Here is a 14,633-nt window from a genome sequence, read left to right on the forward strand (position 1 = left end):
CTCAGGGGCTTTCAGACCGACAGTTGTGGTTTGTATCACAGATTTATCTCTGTTTTTGTGTTTGTGGATCAGATTTAAAGATGAGGCTTCTGAGTTGAAGCTCCAGGCAAAGTTTGACCGACCATCTGTTGTGACATAAGAGCAGATAAATGAGAGCAGAACTGCAGATATCAGATTATTAACATTACATCTCACCCACCAGATATACCCAGCAGGTTTAAGTTTAAACACAAAAAGCCTGCATAAGATAAAACTATCATACAATCAGGTCACAGATGGGTTTAACCAAAATATGGCAGTAGATTATGATGTTTGATAGTTTTTTGTTTATAATATTTTTCTATCTGGGCTGTGAACAAAAATAAAACACAAGTAAATATTTCAGCAATCTGAATCTGGTAAATTTATTTATTTGGAAGATGCTTTCATCCAAAGAAATTTTCATTGGATGAATGTTTTAATGCATGATGTTTGTCACTGGTTTATCCAATATATGCCAAAAATAAATTTCTTTGGCCAAAAATATGTTTTAAATATATGCTAAATACATTTTGTAGAAAGTAAAGCTTAAATGTATGGTATTCTTGAATTTGAAAATATATTTAGTTTTAACCTTCATATATTAATTATATACTAGTCAACATTTGAAGTGGATCAAAAACATTCATCAAATTTTTCCTAAAACAAGAACGGGTATTGGATATTGGTTTTAAGAAAACTTTTAGGAAAGGTTTTGATCTACTTCAAATGTTGACTAGTGTATATCAAAATGAATTTCAGAGGCAACAAATACATTTCTAATTTTACAATGGCAAAAATATCTTTATCCTGGCCAAAATATAAAAGTTTGTATAAAATGTATAAAATATAAAAGTATAAGATATTTTTGCAGTTAAAAAATAAAAAACATTTAATTTTAATCTTTTCAAACTTGTCATGTTTAACCCAAAGTTTTTCTTCCAATACTTCGTGAATATAAATATTTCAAAATATAAAAAATGCCCAAAAAATATATTAGTAAAAAAAATTCTAAATATATTTCAAAATACATTTATTTTTTTGGCATTTTTGTATATTTTGAAATATATGTAAAATTATATTTGAAAATATATTTTTGCCGTATGGGATTTGATGATGTTTGTTAATAAAGATCTGCTACCGCAGACAGCAAAACTCAGTTTTATTTCATATTTCTTTAATCTGACTGAAAGTGTGAAAGGGTCAACTTTATCTTTCTGTCCAGTGACATTTAAAAACGACTCGGCTGGATTGAAATATTATTAAATGACATTTCTGTATCAGTCTGACAGGAAATCTTTAGGCTATTTAAAGGATTTAAAGTTAAACAGCTCATAAAAAATAAAAGCTGTTTTAAATCTCTTTTCTGACATCCAGAGCTTCAACAAAACTTTTGTATTTATGATTTTTATTTAAAAAAAAAAAAAAACATTAAACAAGATAAACAGCTAAATGTGGAAAATAATTTAATCGCCTGTGTGCCAGAATGAGAAACATTTTTTAAAAATTACTTAAGCAGCAGATTGCATCTCAATGTATTTTATAAAACTCATATTTAAAAATAAATTTCTGTACAATATTATGCTTTGGACCATAAACGAGACTTCAACATCTCGCGAGGGATTGTGGGAGATGTCGTTTTCAGGCAAATACTCGTTCTGATTGGTCGGAGCGTGTCACGTGATTATCATGTCACGCATGTGGCTTTTCTATGGCGCGGGATGGAGAGATACACATGAAGTTTTCACAGTTCAGCAAAACGAAGCTTTATGATGAAAACACATGTAAATAAACACATCTGTGTTATATATATGAACATTTATAATCTCAGTTTGATTTCCGAGCTGCAGCATGACGCAAAAACAGAGTTTAGAGGTTCGGTTCGTGTCTGATGACGATGTTTTGGATCATATTGTTGAGAAGCAGCAAGGTAAAAGTTATTATTACATTCATTACATGCATATGGCTTTTCGCTTTTATTTGGTAAACTAGCAGTCATGAACACAAACGATGATTTTGACATAATAAACTCTGGTGGTAAAGTACAGTTACGTTAAGATACCATCATTAAACACGTTATGGATCTTCAGTAATGAATACGTCACACACGTTGTTTCAGATGTTAAAGCAGCTCATGGGAGTGTACAGACCCTGGTCACACTGAAGACCCCTCAGAAGTCAAAGGCATCTGCTGAAGAAGAAGAAGAGGAGGAGGAGGATGAAGATGCATTAAATGAGCAGAAATATGTGGAAGCGCTCTGTACACAAGGTCAAGATCTCGGGCTGCATAACGATTAATCGCAACTAATCGTTTGCAGAATAAAAGTTTTTATTTACATCATATATATGAGTGTATTGTGTATAATAATTATGCATATATAAATCCACACACATCCATGTATCATTTTAAGAAGAAAATAGATGTGTATATATATTAAGTATTTATGAATGAAGAGTTTCGTTGCAAAACGAGATAACCACCGTTTTTTTAATTGTTCAGAAATCTCATTTTTTGGTTGTGCATTCCAATTAATTTCAATGCAATTATATATATAAATATTTTTTAATATAAACTTTCATCTATGCGTTTTATAATTATTATACACAACACACACACAGACTTGCTGGATTTGTGTGGGTCTTTGTGTAACTGATGTAAAGTATGATGTTAATATAAGCTGTGTTGCAATTATGACTTCATACTGGTTGTGTTCTTTACTGGTTGTTTAACAGATGAGAGTGAAAACGGAGCGACGGCCGCTGGATCGTCCGTCTTTACCTTTCAGACCATCAAACGAGGCAATAAGATGTCACAGATGGGTGAGACGTCTCTATCACACACACACACACACACACACACACACACACACTGTTTGTGTTTGGATGCATCATTAACTTGTAACATGTTTTAATGTGTAGTTTTGTATAGATCATTGGTGTTTGTCTTTGTTTAGCCTCTGAATGGGCTCGAACGCCTGGGAAAAGTGTGACTTTCTGCACATCTGAGGACACAAATGAGGAATCTACGAGTCCGACTCACGCCGCAAAAAGTTTGTTTTTCTTCTCTTTATTATTTTGTTCCTGTAGCTCAGTGGTACAGCATTGCGTTAGCAGTGCAAAAGATTGTGGGTTCGATCCCACACGATGATAAAATGTATAGCTTGTGATACACTGTAATTTGCTTTGAATAAAAGCGTCTGACAAATGCATAAATGTAAGATTGACTCTTTATGTTCTCGCTACAGAATCAGGAAATCAAAACAAGACTCCTCAGAAGGTGAAGTGAGGTTTTATTAAACTACTATATGAATCGAATCATGCACTTGTGTTTTACACTGTTTACTGTGTTTACAGGGAAAGAAAGTGCAGTTCATCTCAACAACACCACACCGACTGCGAAAACGACTGTCAGGTTTGACTTTTAATTTTCACTTAAAATCATTAGCTGATCTAATGTGTAAATTCATGGCCATTTCTCTTTCTGTAACCTGAAACTTTAATGTTGATTTTATTCATTGGGAACTGAAGTGGATGGTGAGGAGGGTTTTATACCAGAACAGAGTTAGATCTCATTGGCTATGTTTACATGCAAAAAATTTTGTCAATCCTACTGAATTTAATCCGATTGAAGTTTATGACAGAACAGTTTATATGCACACTAAACATTGCAATCTGGTTAAAATGTTTGTTTACATGTACATTTTATATAATCCACACCAAACGTATGCGCACAGCCAGGGTTGCCAGATTTGCATATCAAAACCATCCCAATGGACATTTTAAAGTGCCCAAAATGACTATTCACAGCCCAAATACCAATAACTTATAAACAAAATTATTTTATCTTTAACACGCAGAAAAAAAATACACTTTCTGAAACAGTATAAACTTTAAACACAAATCTGAACTCAAAAAAGCAGAGGACTTGGCAACGCAGCGCACAGCATCTCTCGTCAAGTTCACGCTTTATCTCAAGCTAAATGTAAAAAATCAAAGTTGAGCTTGAGAAAGTTGTTCTTAAGAAGTTTTCAGATATAGGCAAAGAAAACCTTTTCGAAAGACATGAACAACGTTGAATGTACATCGTGTGACCTTTATCTTAATAATGTGTGTTGCCATTGCCTTGCTATTGCATGTTTCTGTGACGTGAATCATGTTATGTGTAAATAACACTAGTAAAAATAAGACGTCAACTTAGGTATTTTTGGTTCCGAGTGAGAAAATACTACTATTCACGCGTTAACATGCATACTTTTCTCCTGATGATCACAGATCGGAGTACATTACCCCTTTCAATACGATCTCAATCGTATTTATTAAGGCGTTTACATGAAGGCTTTTCAATCCGATTGAGGCAGCAATACGATTATAAAGAGATTTTTTGGTTGCAAGTTTTTTTTTTATATAGATCGAAGCCTTAATATCTGTTTGGTTGACATTAGGTGAAACATTTTGAGATGCACTGCTTTTTTCAAATATGCACACAGATAAAGTGCAAATAGTTTAATCAGGAATGTGCATTAGGGAAAAAATCCTTTATTTCCTGTCACATGTTCTTGTCGTTCAGCACCTGCACTGCGCTCAGATAGTGAAAGTGATTTTTCACCGTCAAACTCTGAGGAAGATGAAGCCGAAGAACTGGAGGCAAAACAAGACGTCCAGCCCAAAACGCCCAGCAAAAGCACTGCGGGCACATCAGCTAATGCCCTTTATAAAACACCCGGGAAAAAGGGCAAGAAAATACCCGAGGTGAACATTTCATCAAGTGACTTTTGCATTAACTTGTACACTGATGGAGAAAGTCAAAGTATTGAAGTATTTATTAGTTTTCATATGTGTTCATCTGCAGTCTGATCTGGTTGGTGAATATTTCGAAGCTCACAGCAGCTCTAAAGTGCTCACGTCTGATCGGACCCTTCAGAAACTCCAGACGCCCAAACTGGACCGGGTCAGTAAACATGGTGGTCTTCAGATTGTAGATGTTGATTTAGGAGTTTGTCTGGAGCGTAACAAAGGTGTTTGTATGTGTTTGTAGGAAACTCTGCTCAGCCTCTTGGATCAAAAGCCTCAGTGTTTCGCAGAAGAAATTAAAGAGTTAAATGAGAAGCACGAGGAGAACTTTAACAGATGGATGCTGCAGTTACAGTTGAGTCGATGTGTGTTGTTTTCTCAGAATTATGAGGGAGATTTTTGTAATCGTTTATGTCTGTTTTCTGTGTTTCAGCATGGGCTTTAATATCTTAATCTTTGGTTTGGGCTCAAAGAAGCTTTTGCTGGAGAAGTTTCGCACCACTATGCTGTCAGACTCGGATCATCTGGTGGTCAACGGCTTTTTTCCCAGCATGACACTTAAATCGGTCAGTTTGAAGTTTTGTTAAGTCGTTCTGTTTCAAACACATGTTATGATCTGATTCATGTCTGATCTTGTGCTGTGACATCATATAATCTGTGTTATTTGCTAGATATTAAACTGTATTACTGGAGATATCCTGGAGCATGATGGGACGTTTCGTAACCCGAGCGACCAGATCGACTTCATTGTGAAAACTCTTAAAGAAGGTAGCGCTCGTATTTGACTGGTGATGTGTTTGTGTTGAATATAAAATACGTGCCCACCAAAAAGCTGATAAATCTGTTATCATTTCATTTGATTGGCTCATTTAATATATGGAGATGTTACCATATAGAGGTGCTAATAATAAACTATAGACAAATTCTTAAAAGGTCATTTTGTGTCAGCTCAACCAGAGGCAATTTTTTTATGTTCCTTTTCCAGAGCAAGAAATACCTAAAGCTCCAAAATGTAAGACTTTTGTAATAAAATAACCAAAAAATATTTGCATACATCTCTGTACGGTGAAAACAACATCTCCCATCATTCCACTCTCTTTCATGACGTCATTCAGCTTCGCCTTTGTTATTGTGAAATAGCGACATCTGGTGGTGAACATTTTAAATATTGTGCCTTTAAAGCTCCCGTTCTTTCTATCACGTTGTATTTTTCACACAATTGACTTATCTGTATAGTGCTGTTTTCACTGTCCTAAAAACGAGCTGATGTCTTTCATGTCCTATGAAGTCTCTCCTTCAGAAATACGTAACAAGTTCTGATTGTGTAGTTTGTTTAGTGTGTTTTGACTCGATAGCAGCCTAGCTTGCCGTTAGCTTAGCTGGCGACTGACGTATTTCTGTGGGCGGAGTTTAGTCAAAAAACTGTTCTAGTGACGTCATTAAAGCAGGAAGTAGAGAACTGTCATCCAAAGCAGCTGTTTGCTGTAGGTTTTGAAAGGCGAAATCAAAGAAAATTTATCGCCTGCCAGTGAACTTTGAGCTTTATCATTTTACAGGTATTATTTATGCTATTATAGCAACATTACACACTAACTAAAGTTTGAAAATGGGATCAGAACGAATGGGACCTTTAGATGATTAAGAAAGCAAAAATATTAAATGACATGTATGAATATTTACTTAGTAGTCCACTGTTTTGTAGAGTGGGTCAAAATGATGACAAAAAGATGGCAACAGGCCGGGCCTAGGGGGGCATTGCCCCCACCAGATTTTCTTTCTGCCCCCAAAAATCTCCAGCCAACCATGAAAAAATGTGTCTTTTTACACAAATTACCTTGTTGGCAAACGCTATTTATATTAGCTCGCACCCACAAATGTCTGCAACATTATTAAGACACAGAATATGAATGATGTATTTTCTGTTTGAGAGGAAGACAAATAAAGTAAAACCTTCAGATCTATTTTATATATATTTACCGTATTTTCCAGACTATCAGTCGCTCCGGAGTATAACTCGCATCAGTCAAAAAATGCATCATGAAGAGGAAAAAAACATATATGTCGGACTGGACTCTAAGTCGCATTTATTTAGAAAATTATTATTCTTTTTGGGGGCATTTTGGTTTAAGTCTTTCTCTGTTGTCTTTAAGTTAACAGTTTTTTTCAGGGGTGTGCTACAGGAGCAACATATAGCGTCCTCTCGTGGCTGTAGACGGTAATGTTTTCTTTTGGTTCATGTTAGTCAGTATGAATTAATTTTGACATATAAGTCGCAGGACCAGCCAAACTACCCTAAAGTGCGACTTATAGTCCGGAAAATACGGTTGTTATATTTGTTTATTATTTTATATATATTTTACATTAAGCTGCCCACCCAAAATGTCTGATTGCCTAGCACCAGGCCTGGATGGCAGCATCATTATTTTATTTTAACACGGAGATCGGCAGATGTATTAGTAGGTTAGTTCTTTTGCATTACAAGTCAATAGTAAAAGTTTAAAACATTTTTTGTTTTCTTTTTGCAAAGTTTGCATTCCTGTAACTTCAGCAGAATCTAAGGGATTTTCTTCCATACTTTCTTTGTCTTTTGGTATCTTCATTTATAAGGGCTAATCTGTTAAAGTCACAGACATATGGGGATCTCAGTGTGGCTCCATGTGCAAATTGTCGAATTGAACCAATTTTCAATGTTTGAAAACCGAACGTGGGTCTGTTTGTATAAAGCTGATGTTAAAGTAAACTTTGAATTACTACTCAAGATCTGAATTCTAGTTCTGAAATTGGATAAAACTGATAATGCTGTTAAAGGGGACAGAGAATGAAAAACCATTTTTACTTTGTCTTTGTTGAATAATGGTAGTCTACCCACATTCATGAACATACAAAAAGTGCTAGACATGCTAAACATCTCAGTCTCATAGAAATTCCTCTTTTAGAAATGTCAGCCAGAAAACGTCCCAATCTGAAAAACTGATGCTTATGACATCACAGGCATCTAACTGCCCCTCCACTTTAAAATAATTGGCTACATTTTTTGAGTGGCAGCAAAGTCAGCCAATCAGCAATGACATTGCAAGTTAAGCCAGTAGGGGGAGCCAGATAGGTGCAAAACCACTTGTTTAAAATCCCCCACCCTAATAGAGCTATCTGAGAGAGGTTTTTAGGAAGCTTCTGAGTCATTACAGACCCAAACAAAAACATTTTTGTCTACATGTCACATCACAGAACAAGGATAAATACCCCGTTCAATCATTCTATGTCCCCTTTAATGTTTTAGTGAATGTGGTTGTCATTTTACCTCTCTAGACCCGGACAATCACGTTTTTCTCATAATCAATAACATCGATGGAGCTATGCTGAGGGGTGACAGGAACCAGCAGGCACTGGGACAGCTGGCATCCATTCCCAACATGCACCTGGTGGCCTCCATCGACCACATAAACGCTCCACTCAGTAAGTCAGCTGGTCATGTTCGGTAAAACTGAAGTTGATCATGAATCTATCTCAGTCTCAGTGTAGTTTCTGATTTGATTGTAATGAGTGTTTTTGAGGTTGTGTGTATCTGTTGGCTGTGATGTTTCTCAGTTTGGGATCAAGCGAAGATGAGTTTGTTTAACTGGCTGTGGTATGAGACCACCACATATCTGCCCTACACTGAAGAGACCTCATATGAAAATTCACTACTCGTGCAGCAGACGGGAGCGCTCGCGCTGAGCTCACTGACACATGTGCTGCGCAGCCTCACACCTAACGCCAGGTAACACAGACATACACATCAACAAACACACATTTGTACAGCTATGATTGTGGGGATAATCCCTACCCCCTTATCCTTACCCCATTTAAACCCTAACCCTTAAAAGTCTTAACCCAAATTGAAATAAAAAGTCACCATTATACATATTTGTGCCCTTGTAAACCACATATACCAGAATACATTCATAGTTTATTATAGTAAATGTTTATAAGGTCTCGTGTGTGTCTCATATAGGGGGATCTTCAGATTACTGGCAGAGTTTCAGTTGGAGAACAAAGATAATCCTGCATATACAGGTGAGATACTGATCGATAGCTGTCGGGATATAGGAATGTGATGATGAGGCTGTGTTAAAATGAAAGCCACAATATATAAGATTTATATCACATTATGTGATATAGATAACTCGTCAATTAAGAGAAAACGCTTCCCTGCCAATGACGAGAATTTCTGGCTTTCCGCAATACCGCTATTATCCACCAAGTGGCACACTTCTGCAACTTAAACAACCCGGAAGTAACGCCTCACGTGAAAGAGAAAGAACTCTGTGTATGTTTTAAAGATCGCTCTGCATCTGATCTCTATCAAAAGTCCTTCACGAAAATTGATTTATCTCAGCTTTTTGCACCTATTGTCCGATTCACGAGTTATAGTCTTCAATGTAAATCTCTTTTCTTGGACTACAACAAACACACAGATTGTAGGCAACAGTTTACTTCCTGGGATTGGTGATGTAGTAAAGGCCAACATTATCATAATTCCTCTCGCTTCTGACTCACAGCCTTTAAAGGGGTGGTTTAACCATTTCATGCATTCTGACTCATTAACACAGTTTAAGAGTTGTAGTCCTCGTGCTAAACATAAGCAAAGTGTCAAAAAAGCAATTGAGCTTGTAACAGAGTATTTCTGAGCCAAACTCACTCCTCCTTTTTCCTACAAGTTTTGGAAAGTTTTTTTCAAATGGGGGTATCCATTACGACTGATTGACCCCATATTCCTTTTATGGGCCTTTACCCCCAGAAAAGCACGCCTGCCCTGCACGTCAAGTGAGAGCGCAAACGCGCATTAGCATTGCTCTGTCGCGTAGAAGTCACTGGTATCATTGCACAGCACGCGACAACTTTGTTTTAGCAAGATAGTTCAACAAAAAAAGTGTGTTTTTGGATGTAAGGAGAAAAAAAACTTATTTATCTTTCCATGTCGTAAGACAACACTGGATGCAGTTCGTTTTTCCCGGACAGCAACGTAATTGCGAATAAGTTTGTTTGTTCCCTGGCTGCATTTCGGAGAGGACTGCTTACAAACAAGGCTCAGTTTGACGCCGGATTTTCCACTTTTTTACAACTATTGGAGCGGTCAAAACTTTAAAAGACCCCGTTTAGGAGTCACAACCACAGGTGTAAGTAATTCAAAATCTCACATGTTTTGTTTGCAATCGCGCATACGTGCATGTAATGTAAACAACACCAACAACAGCACTTTGTACTGCATTTACAACATTTACACCTTTTAAAACAGGCAAATGCAGTTAAAAACTGGATTATGTTGCTTTTTTTATTAAAATAGCGGATAAACAAACAAGGATTAATTACCTGATAAAGACGTCCTGCTGTAATCGTTGCTGCTATTGTTCCTGTTCGTCCATTACTGACTAAGTATCCGATTCTGGATCAAATGTATAATATAAGGCTGGTTATTTAAAAAACGTTTTTTAAAGTTTGATTTCCATCTATGTCGGCTGTAAATCCAAAAGTAGTATCCGAAGCTGCGTGTACTCGTAACTCCTCAGCTCCGCCTACCGCACGCCTTCAAGTGTTCGACCTTTTACGCCAAAAATTGGAAAGGCTGTTTTTCTTTTATAAATCTGACTAAACGAAAGACTCTTTGGACATATGAATGATGAAATACTACTCTATATATAAGCAAGATTAACATTAGATTGGCAAAAACGTCTTGTGTTATGTCAGCTTTAAGTTAACTCCTGTCAGTATTGCATTGTGAGCGAATCTTTCAAACATGGTAAAGAGTGTCACATTTCCCGCTGACGTCAGAGGTATTCTGACCAATCACAACGTACAGATTAGCTGGCCAATCAGAGACACACATCTGCTTTTTAAATCTGTGCGTTTCAAGAAGAGAGTGAAATCCGGAGCTACAAAAATGTACCGTATGTGGAAAATAATGTGTTTTTTAACCATAAACCACACAAACACATTGTATTATACCAAATACACAAAATAAGATTGTTTTTAGCAATGAAATGGGTGCACTTTAAGCCTTTTGTTATTGTATTATTGTGTAGTAGCGACATCTAGTGGGAAAATCCTCCATATTGTGGCTTTAATTCTCGTAACACAAGGTTCCCATCTCTAATCCAAATATCAAACTACCTGACTTTTACCGACTTAAAAGCTGAATTTTCGTAGATGCCATTAGCCTGATAATGTAGTGTACACTGTGATTTTATAAAAAATGTATCTGTTTAGGTTATAGTTTGATATTCCAGAAATTCCCTGACCTGTGGGAACACAATATGCAGTATTCTGAAATATGCTTAAAGATATTTCTAAAATGATGTCTTAAGTTATTCATATTCAGCAAAATCTGTTGTTGTTTATATTCAATAATATGCTGCAGAAATCTGAATGTGTATATTTTCATCAATTTATGATTCATTTGTGTAATTTCTTGACTGTTTCTGTTGTCTATCCAGGTTTGTCGTTCCAGGATTTTTACCAGCGCTGTCGTGAATCTTTCCTGGTCAACAGTGACATCACGCTGCGCACACAACTCACCGAATTCAAAGATCACAAACTGATTCGAACCAAGAAGGTCAGAATTCATCTACTGCCCCATATATTAAAACACATCAAATGTTTGATTAATTAATTATTGCGTTTTAATTTTTAATAATTCTCACTGTTTGTATTATTTCTATGTTCATGTACAACTCCTTTGAAACAATGTAAGGGTGTAAAAAAGTGTTATATAATAAATTTTGATTGATTTGTATTGCAGGGTGCAGACGGGGTTGAATATCTGCTCATCCCTGTTGATAACGGGACTCTCACAGATTTCCTGGAGAGGAACGATGGAGACTGAGATCTTCACATTCATCCTCCGTGTCTTATAGATGATTAGATGTTGTTCTTCACATGGACAAAACTTAAACTAACTATAAACAGCACTTAACCACTCATGTCCTGTTGACTTGATGTACATGAACCTGTAAAAGCAATATACACATATTTTGTATGAAAATGATGGAAAACCAATAAATATTTTTGTGCATCTGAGTTTATTACATATAAAAATACAAGCTCATAAATAAACACATGAAAGTAAACGTCATTATGTTGATATTTAAAGAACAGAAATATTAGTTTGAACAGAAGGCAACATGGTAACAATCTCAAGCAAGACTATTCAAATTAATTTAACATGTGAAGCTCATTTATAATTTGAAATCAATCTGGATGATATTTAAAGGGTTTGTTGTTTTAAATGAGTCTGGAGTGAGATCTTAAATGTTTCAGAATTACTATACAGAGTTATTATTGTGTGTTAACTTGAATATTTCTTTATTAACTAGTATAAAAATATTTAGAGATTTATCACTAAAAACTGTAGTTTAGATGATTTTTTGCTTGGTCATATGTAACTGATACAAAGGTGGAGATGAGTGTTTTATGAGCAGATTGGTGATTTCTGGCGCTCTCTCTGTCGACTGTGTGATCTCAGTTTGCTCTCGGTGACGGATTGAACGATCTTCAGCTCATCGACGTCTAGATCCTTCAGAAGAAGCAGAACGGCCTCCAAAGTGTGACTCTGCCAACAAACCAAACCTAACCATTCACATGACTGTCAACAAGAAGATTAAAGCTAGCATTTTATTATTGTGTAAAATAATCAAGGTTTCTGGCACCAAATTGCAAATTCATTTCCTTTGACTGTGTCACCACCATCCTAACCTGCTTTTTTAGTTAGATTTTTTGGCCATTTTTTCCTTTATTTAACAAAGGACAGGAAAGTAGCTGCTTTTTGGCTCATGATCCAGATTAACATCAAAAAGCAACTCAACACAATACCAAATATTAATCTTAGCAGTATCAATATTACAATAAATATGAAATCATTTTGAAAATGTCTAACAGCATTCACCATTAAACAGATTCATTTATCTTTATAAATCTGTGTGAATGTCTTGTGGGCTTCAGTACCTTTCTCCTCGATGTTTCTCCAGCCTCGCGAGGTGATGACAGCGATGTGAATTTGTCTAAAGGCAACAGTTTCATTCCCAGCTGAGCACGAATTTTACTGAACATCAAACAAAACATCAGCAGAGACTCAGTTTATTGATCATTCATTGGATGTGAGAAATCCTGAAAATTAACAAATCTTACTTGGTTTCCTCCATGCTGTAATTAAGAGGGTCGGTCTCCGAGTCTGCTTCTGTAAGGCCATTGGTGGAGCTGAAGGGGGCAGGGCCTGGAGGTGTGTTAAGCTCCTCCCCTTCTTTCAATGCCAATGCAAGCTCCTCCTCTGTGACCACTGGCAAGAAATAAATCTCTGTATATAGTTTGCACAATATGTACATTTACTGCACACATCACATGCATGTTCAATTTCAGCTTAACTCACCCCGGTTGTCGAGTTTGTGCAGTCCGGGCAGGTTTCGGAGGACGGTCAGACGGTATCTGATCAGGTCAGAACCACAGCACGGGTTCTCTGCTAACCACAGAACCTTTAAACGACTCAAATCCTTCAGGTACTTCAGTTCTGACAGACTCTGAATGTTGTTACGTCTCAAATACAGCTCACTGAGATGCCGACATGAGGATATGTGCTCCAGAGATGAGATTTTATTAGCACTAACACAATAAAGAGAGAGAGAGTTTGGGTCATTCCAGATACATGATCATTATATTCAGTATTAAGAAAAGACATAAACAAACCTCAGTGTGAGAACCTCAACATTGGGTATTTCCAAAAATATAGATATCTGTAAAAAAAAACATCCATCACATTGTAATAATAATAATAATACCTAACTTTAGCAGTACCATACTACAGTGATGTATCAGGTATCTTTAAATGCTGCCTAGGTAGGGAGCTCACTAGATTTTGTGAGAATGCCAACACACACATTTTAGGTGGTAGACCATGTTTTGGGCATTACTATGATGGTAATACCATGATATTCTTCTAATTTTCATTGTTTAACTTAGCAGGCTAATATCATGAAAACTGAATATGGTAATCATTATCACTATTAATCTGATATAACCACTATATTACTGATTAATATTATGCTATAGTGTCTGTATATCATTTGAGGAAATAAGGCGTATTTTTTTCATCATTAATGGAAGAAAAGCTTCAAAACTCACATCTGATAGATTACAGCCCCTGAAAAACACAAGAAATATCACAGTTACTCAACAGATATCTTAAATCAAATCCATACAGAATAATAACACAAGCACGTGATTTGTAATGTTAGTTGAATGATGTTCAGCTAACAGGCTAACAGCTAATAAACAGCAAAAAACTCACCAGCAGTTTAATTTCTTCACACTTTCAAGATCTGAAGCTTTAGCTCGAGCCAGCACGAGTTTACGCGTTAATTTCATGTCGCCGATATTAAAGTTATTGTCTTGAATTTCGTCACTATTGATCTCATGAGCTCCGGTAAACATGACGTTTCCGCTGGACGCCAGCCACTGCGCATGCGCAACACTCCATTTCTATGACAACAGCGCGGGCCCACACGCTCAATTCAAGATATGACCAGCAGAGTGCGACATATTAATAAACACCACAAACAATCATAAAATGAGTTAATAAATAAAACACTGTGATATGTAACAAAATTTCCGAAGTAACATGATCTCCTGGACTTATTAACCGTAGATATTCTAGAAGTAATTTAACGTGCTTTACAAGTATGAATAGGAACTAGACGTGGAAGACATACACCTATTTTAATGACAAAATATTAGCAGTATGTAAATATAAATGATAGAGTTTAATATTATTTCAAAACTTTATACTTGGCACACACGCA

The 14,633-nt window shown here is 36.2% G+C and overlaps 2 protein-coding genes across 2 annotated transcripts; one reads left to right on the plus strand and one right to left on the minus strand.

The window, feature by feature from the left end:
• Positions 1–1,697: 1,697 nt before the first annotated feature.
• Positions 1,698–11,857, plus strand: orc2 (origin recognition complex, subunit 2). Its single transcript, XM_055183847.2, has 16 exons — positions 1,698–1,948; positions 2,138–2,287; positions 2,752–2,838; positions 2,973–3,068; positions 3,264–3,295; positions 3,373–3,430; positions 4,586–4,767; positions 4,868–4,966; positions 5,054–5,163; positions 5,243–5,375; positions 5,481–5,577; positions 8,116–8,262; positions 8,395–8,566; positions 8,801–8,862; positions 11,280–11,398; positions 11,585–11,857. The coding sequence occupies exons 1-16, from the start codon at positions 1,870–1,872 to the stop codon at positions 11,666–11,668; spliced, it is 1,707 nt and encodes a 568-aa protein (XP_055039822.2). The 5' UTR covers positions 1,698–1,869; the 3' UTR covers positions 11,669–11,857.
• Positions 11,846–14,302, minus strand: cfap410 (cilia and flagella associated protein 410). Its single transcript, XM_055183848.2, has 7 exons — positions 14,123–14,302; positions 13,957–13,975; positions 13,522–13,568; positions 13,208–13,437; positions 12,970–13,117; positions 12,787–12,883; positions 11,846–12,394 (listed from the first exon to the last, which is right to left on the minus strand). Exons 1-7 carry the CDS (start codon positions 14,263–14,265, stop codon positions 12,254–12,256), a joined length of 825 nt encoding a protein of 274 aa, XP_055039823.2. The 5' UTR covers positions 14,266–14,302; the 3' UTR covers positions 11,846–12,253.
• Positions 14,303–14,633: the final 331 nt, after the last annotated feature.

This window comes from Misgurnus anguillicaudatus, chromosome 14 (assembly GCF_027580225.2).
Source record: "Misgurnus anguillicaudatus chromosome 14, ASM2758022v2, whole genome shotgun sequence".
Taxonomy (NCBI): Eukaryota; Metazoa; Chordata; class Actinopteri; order Cypriniformes; family Cobitidae; genus Misgurnus; species Misgurnus anguillicaudatus.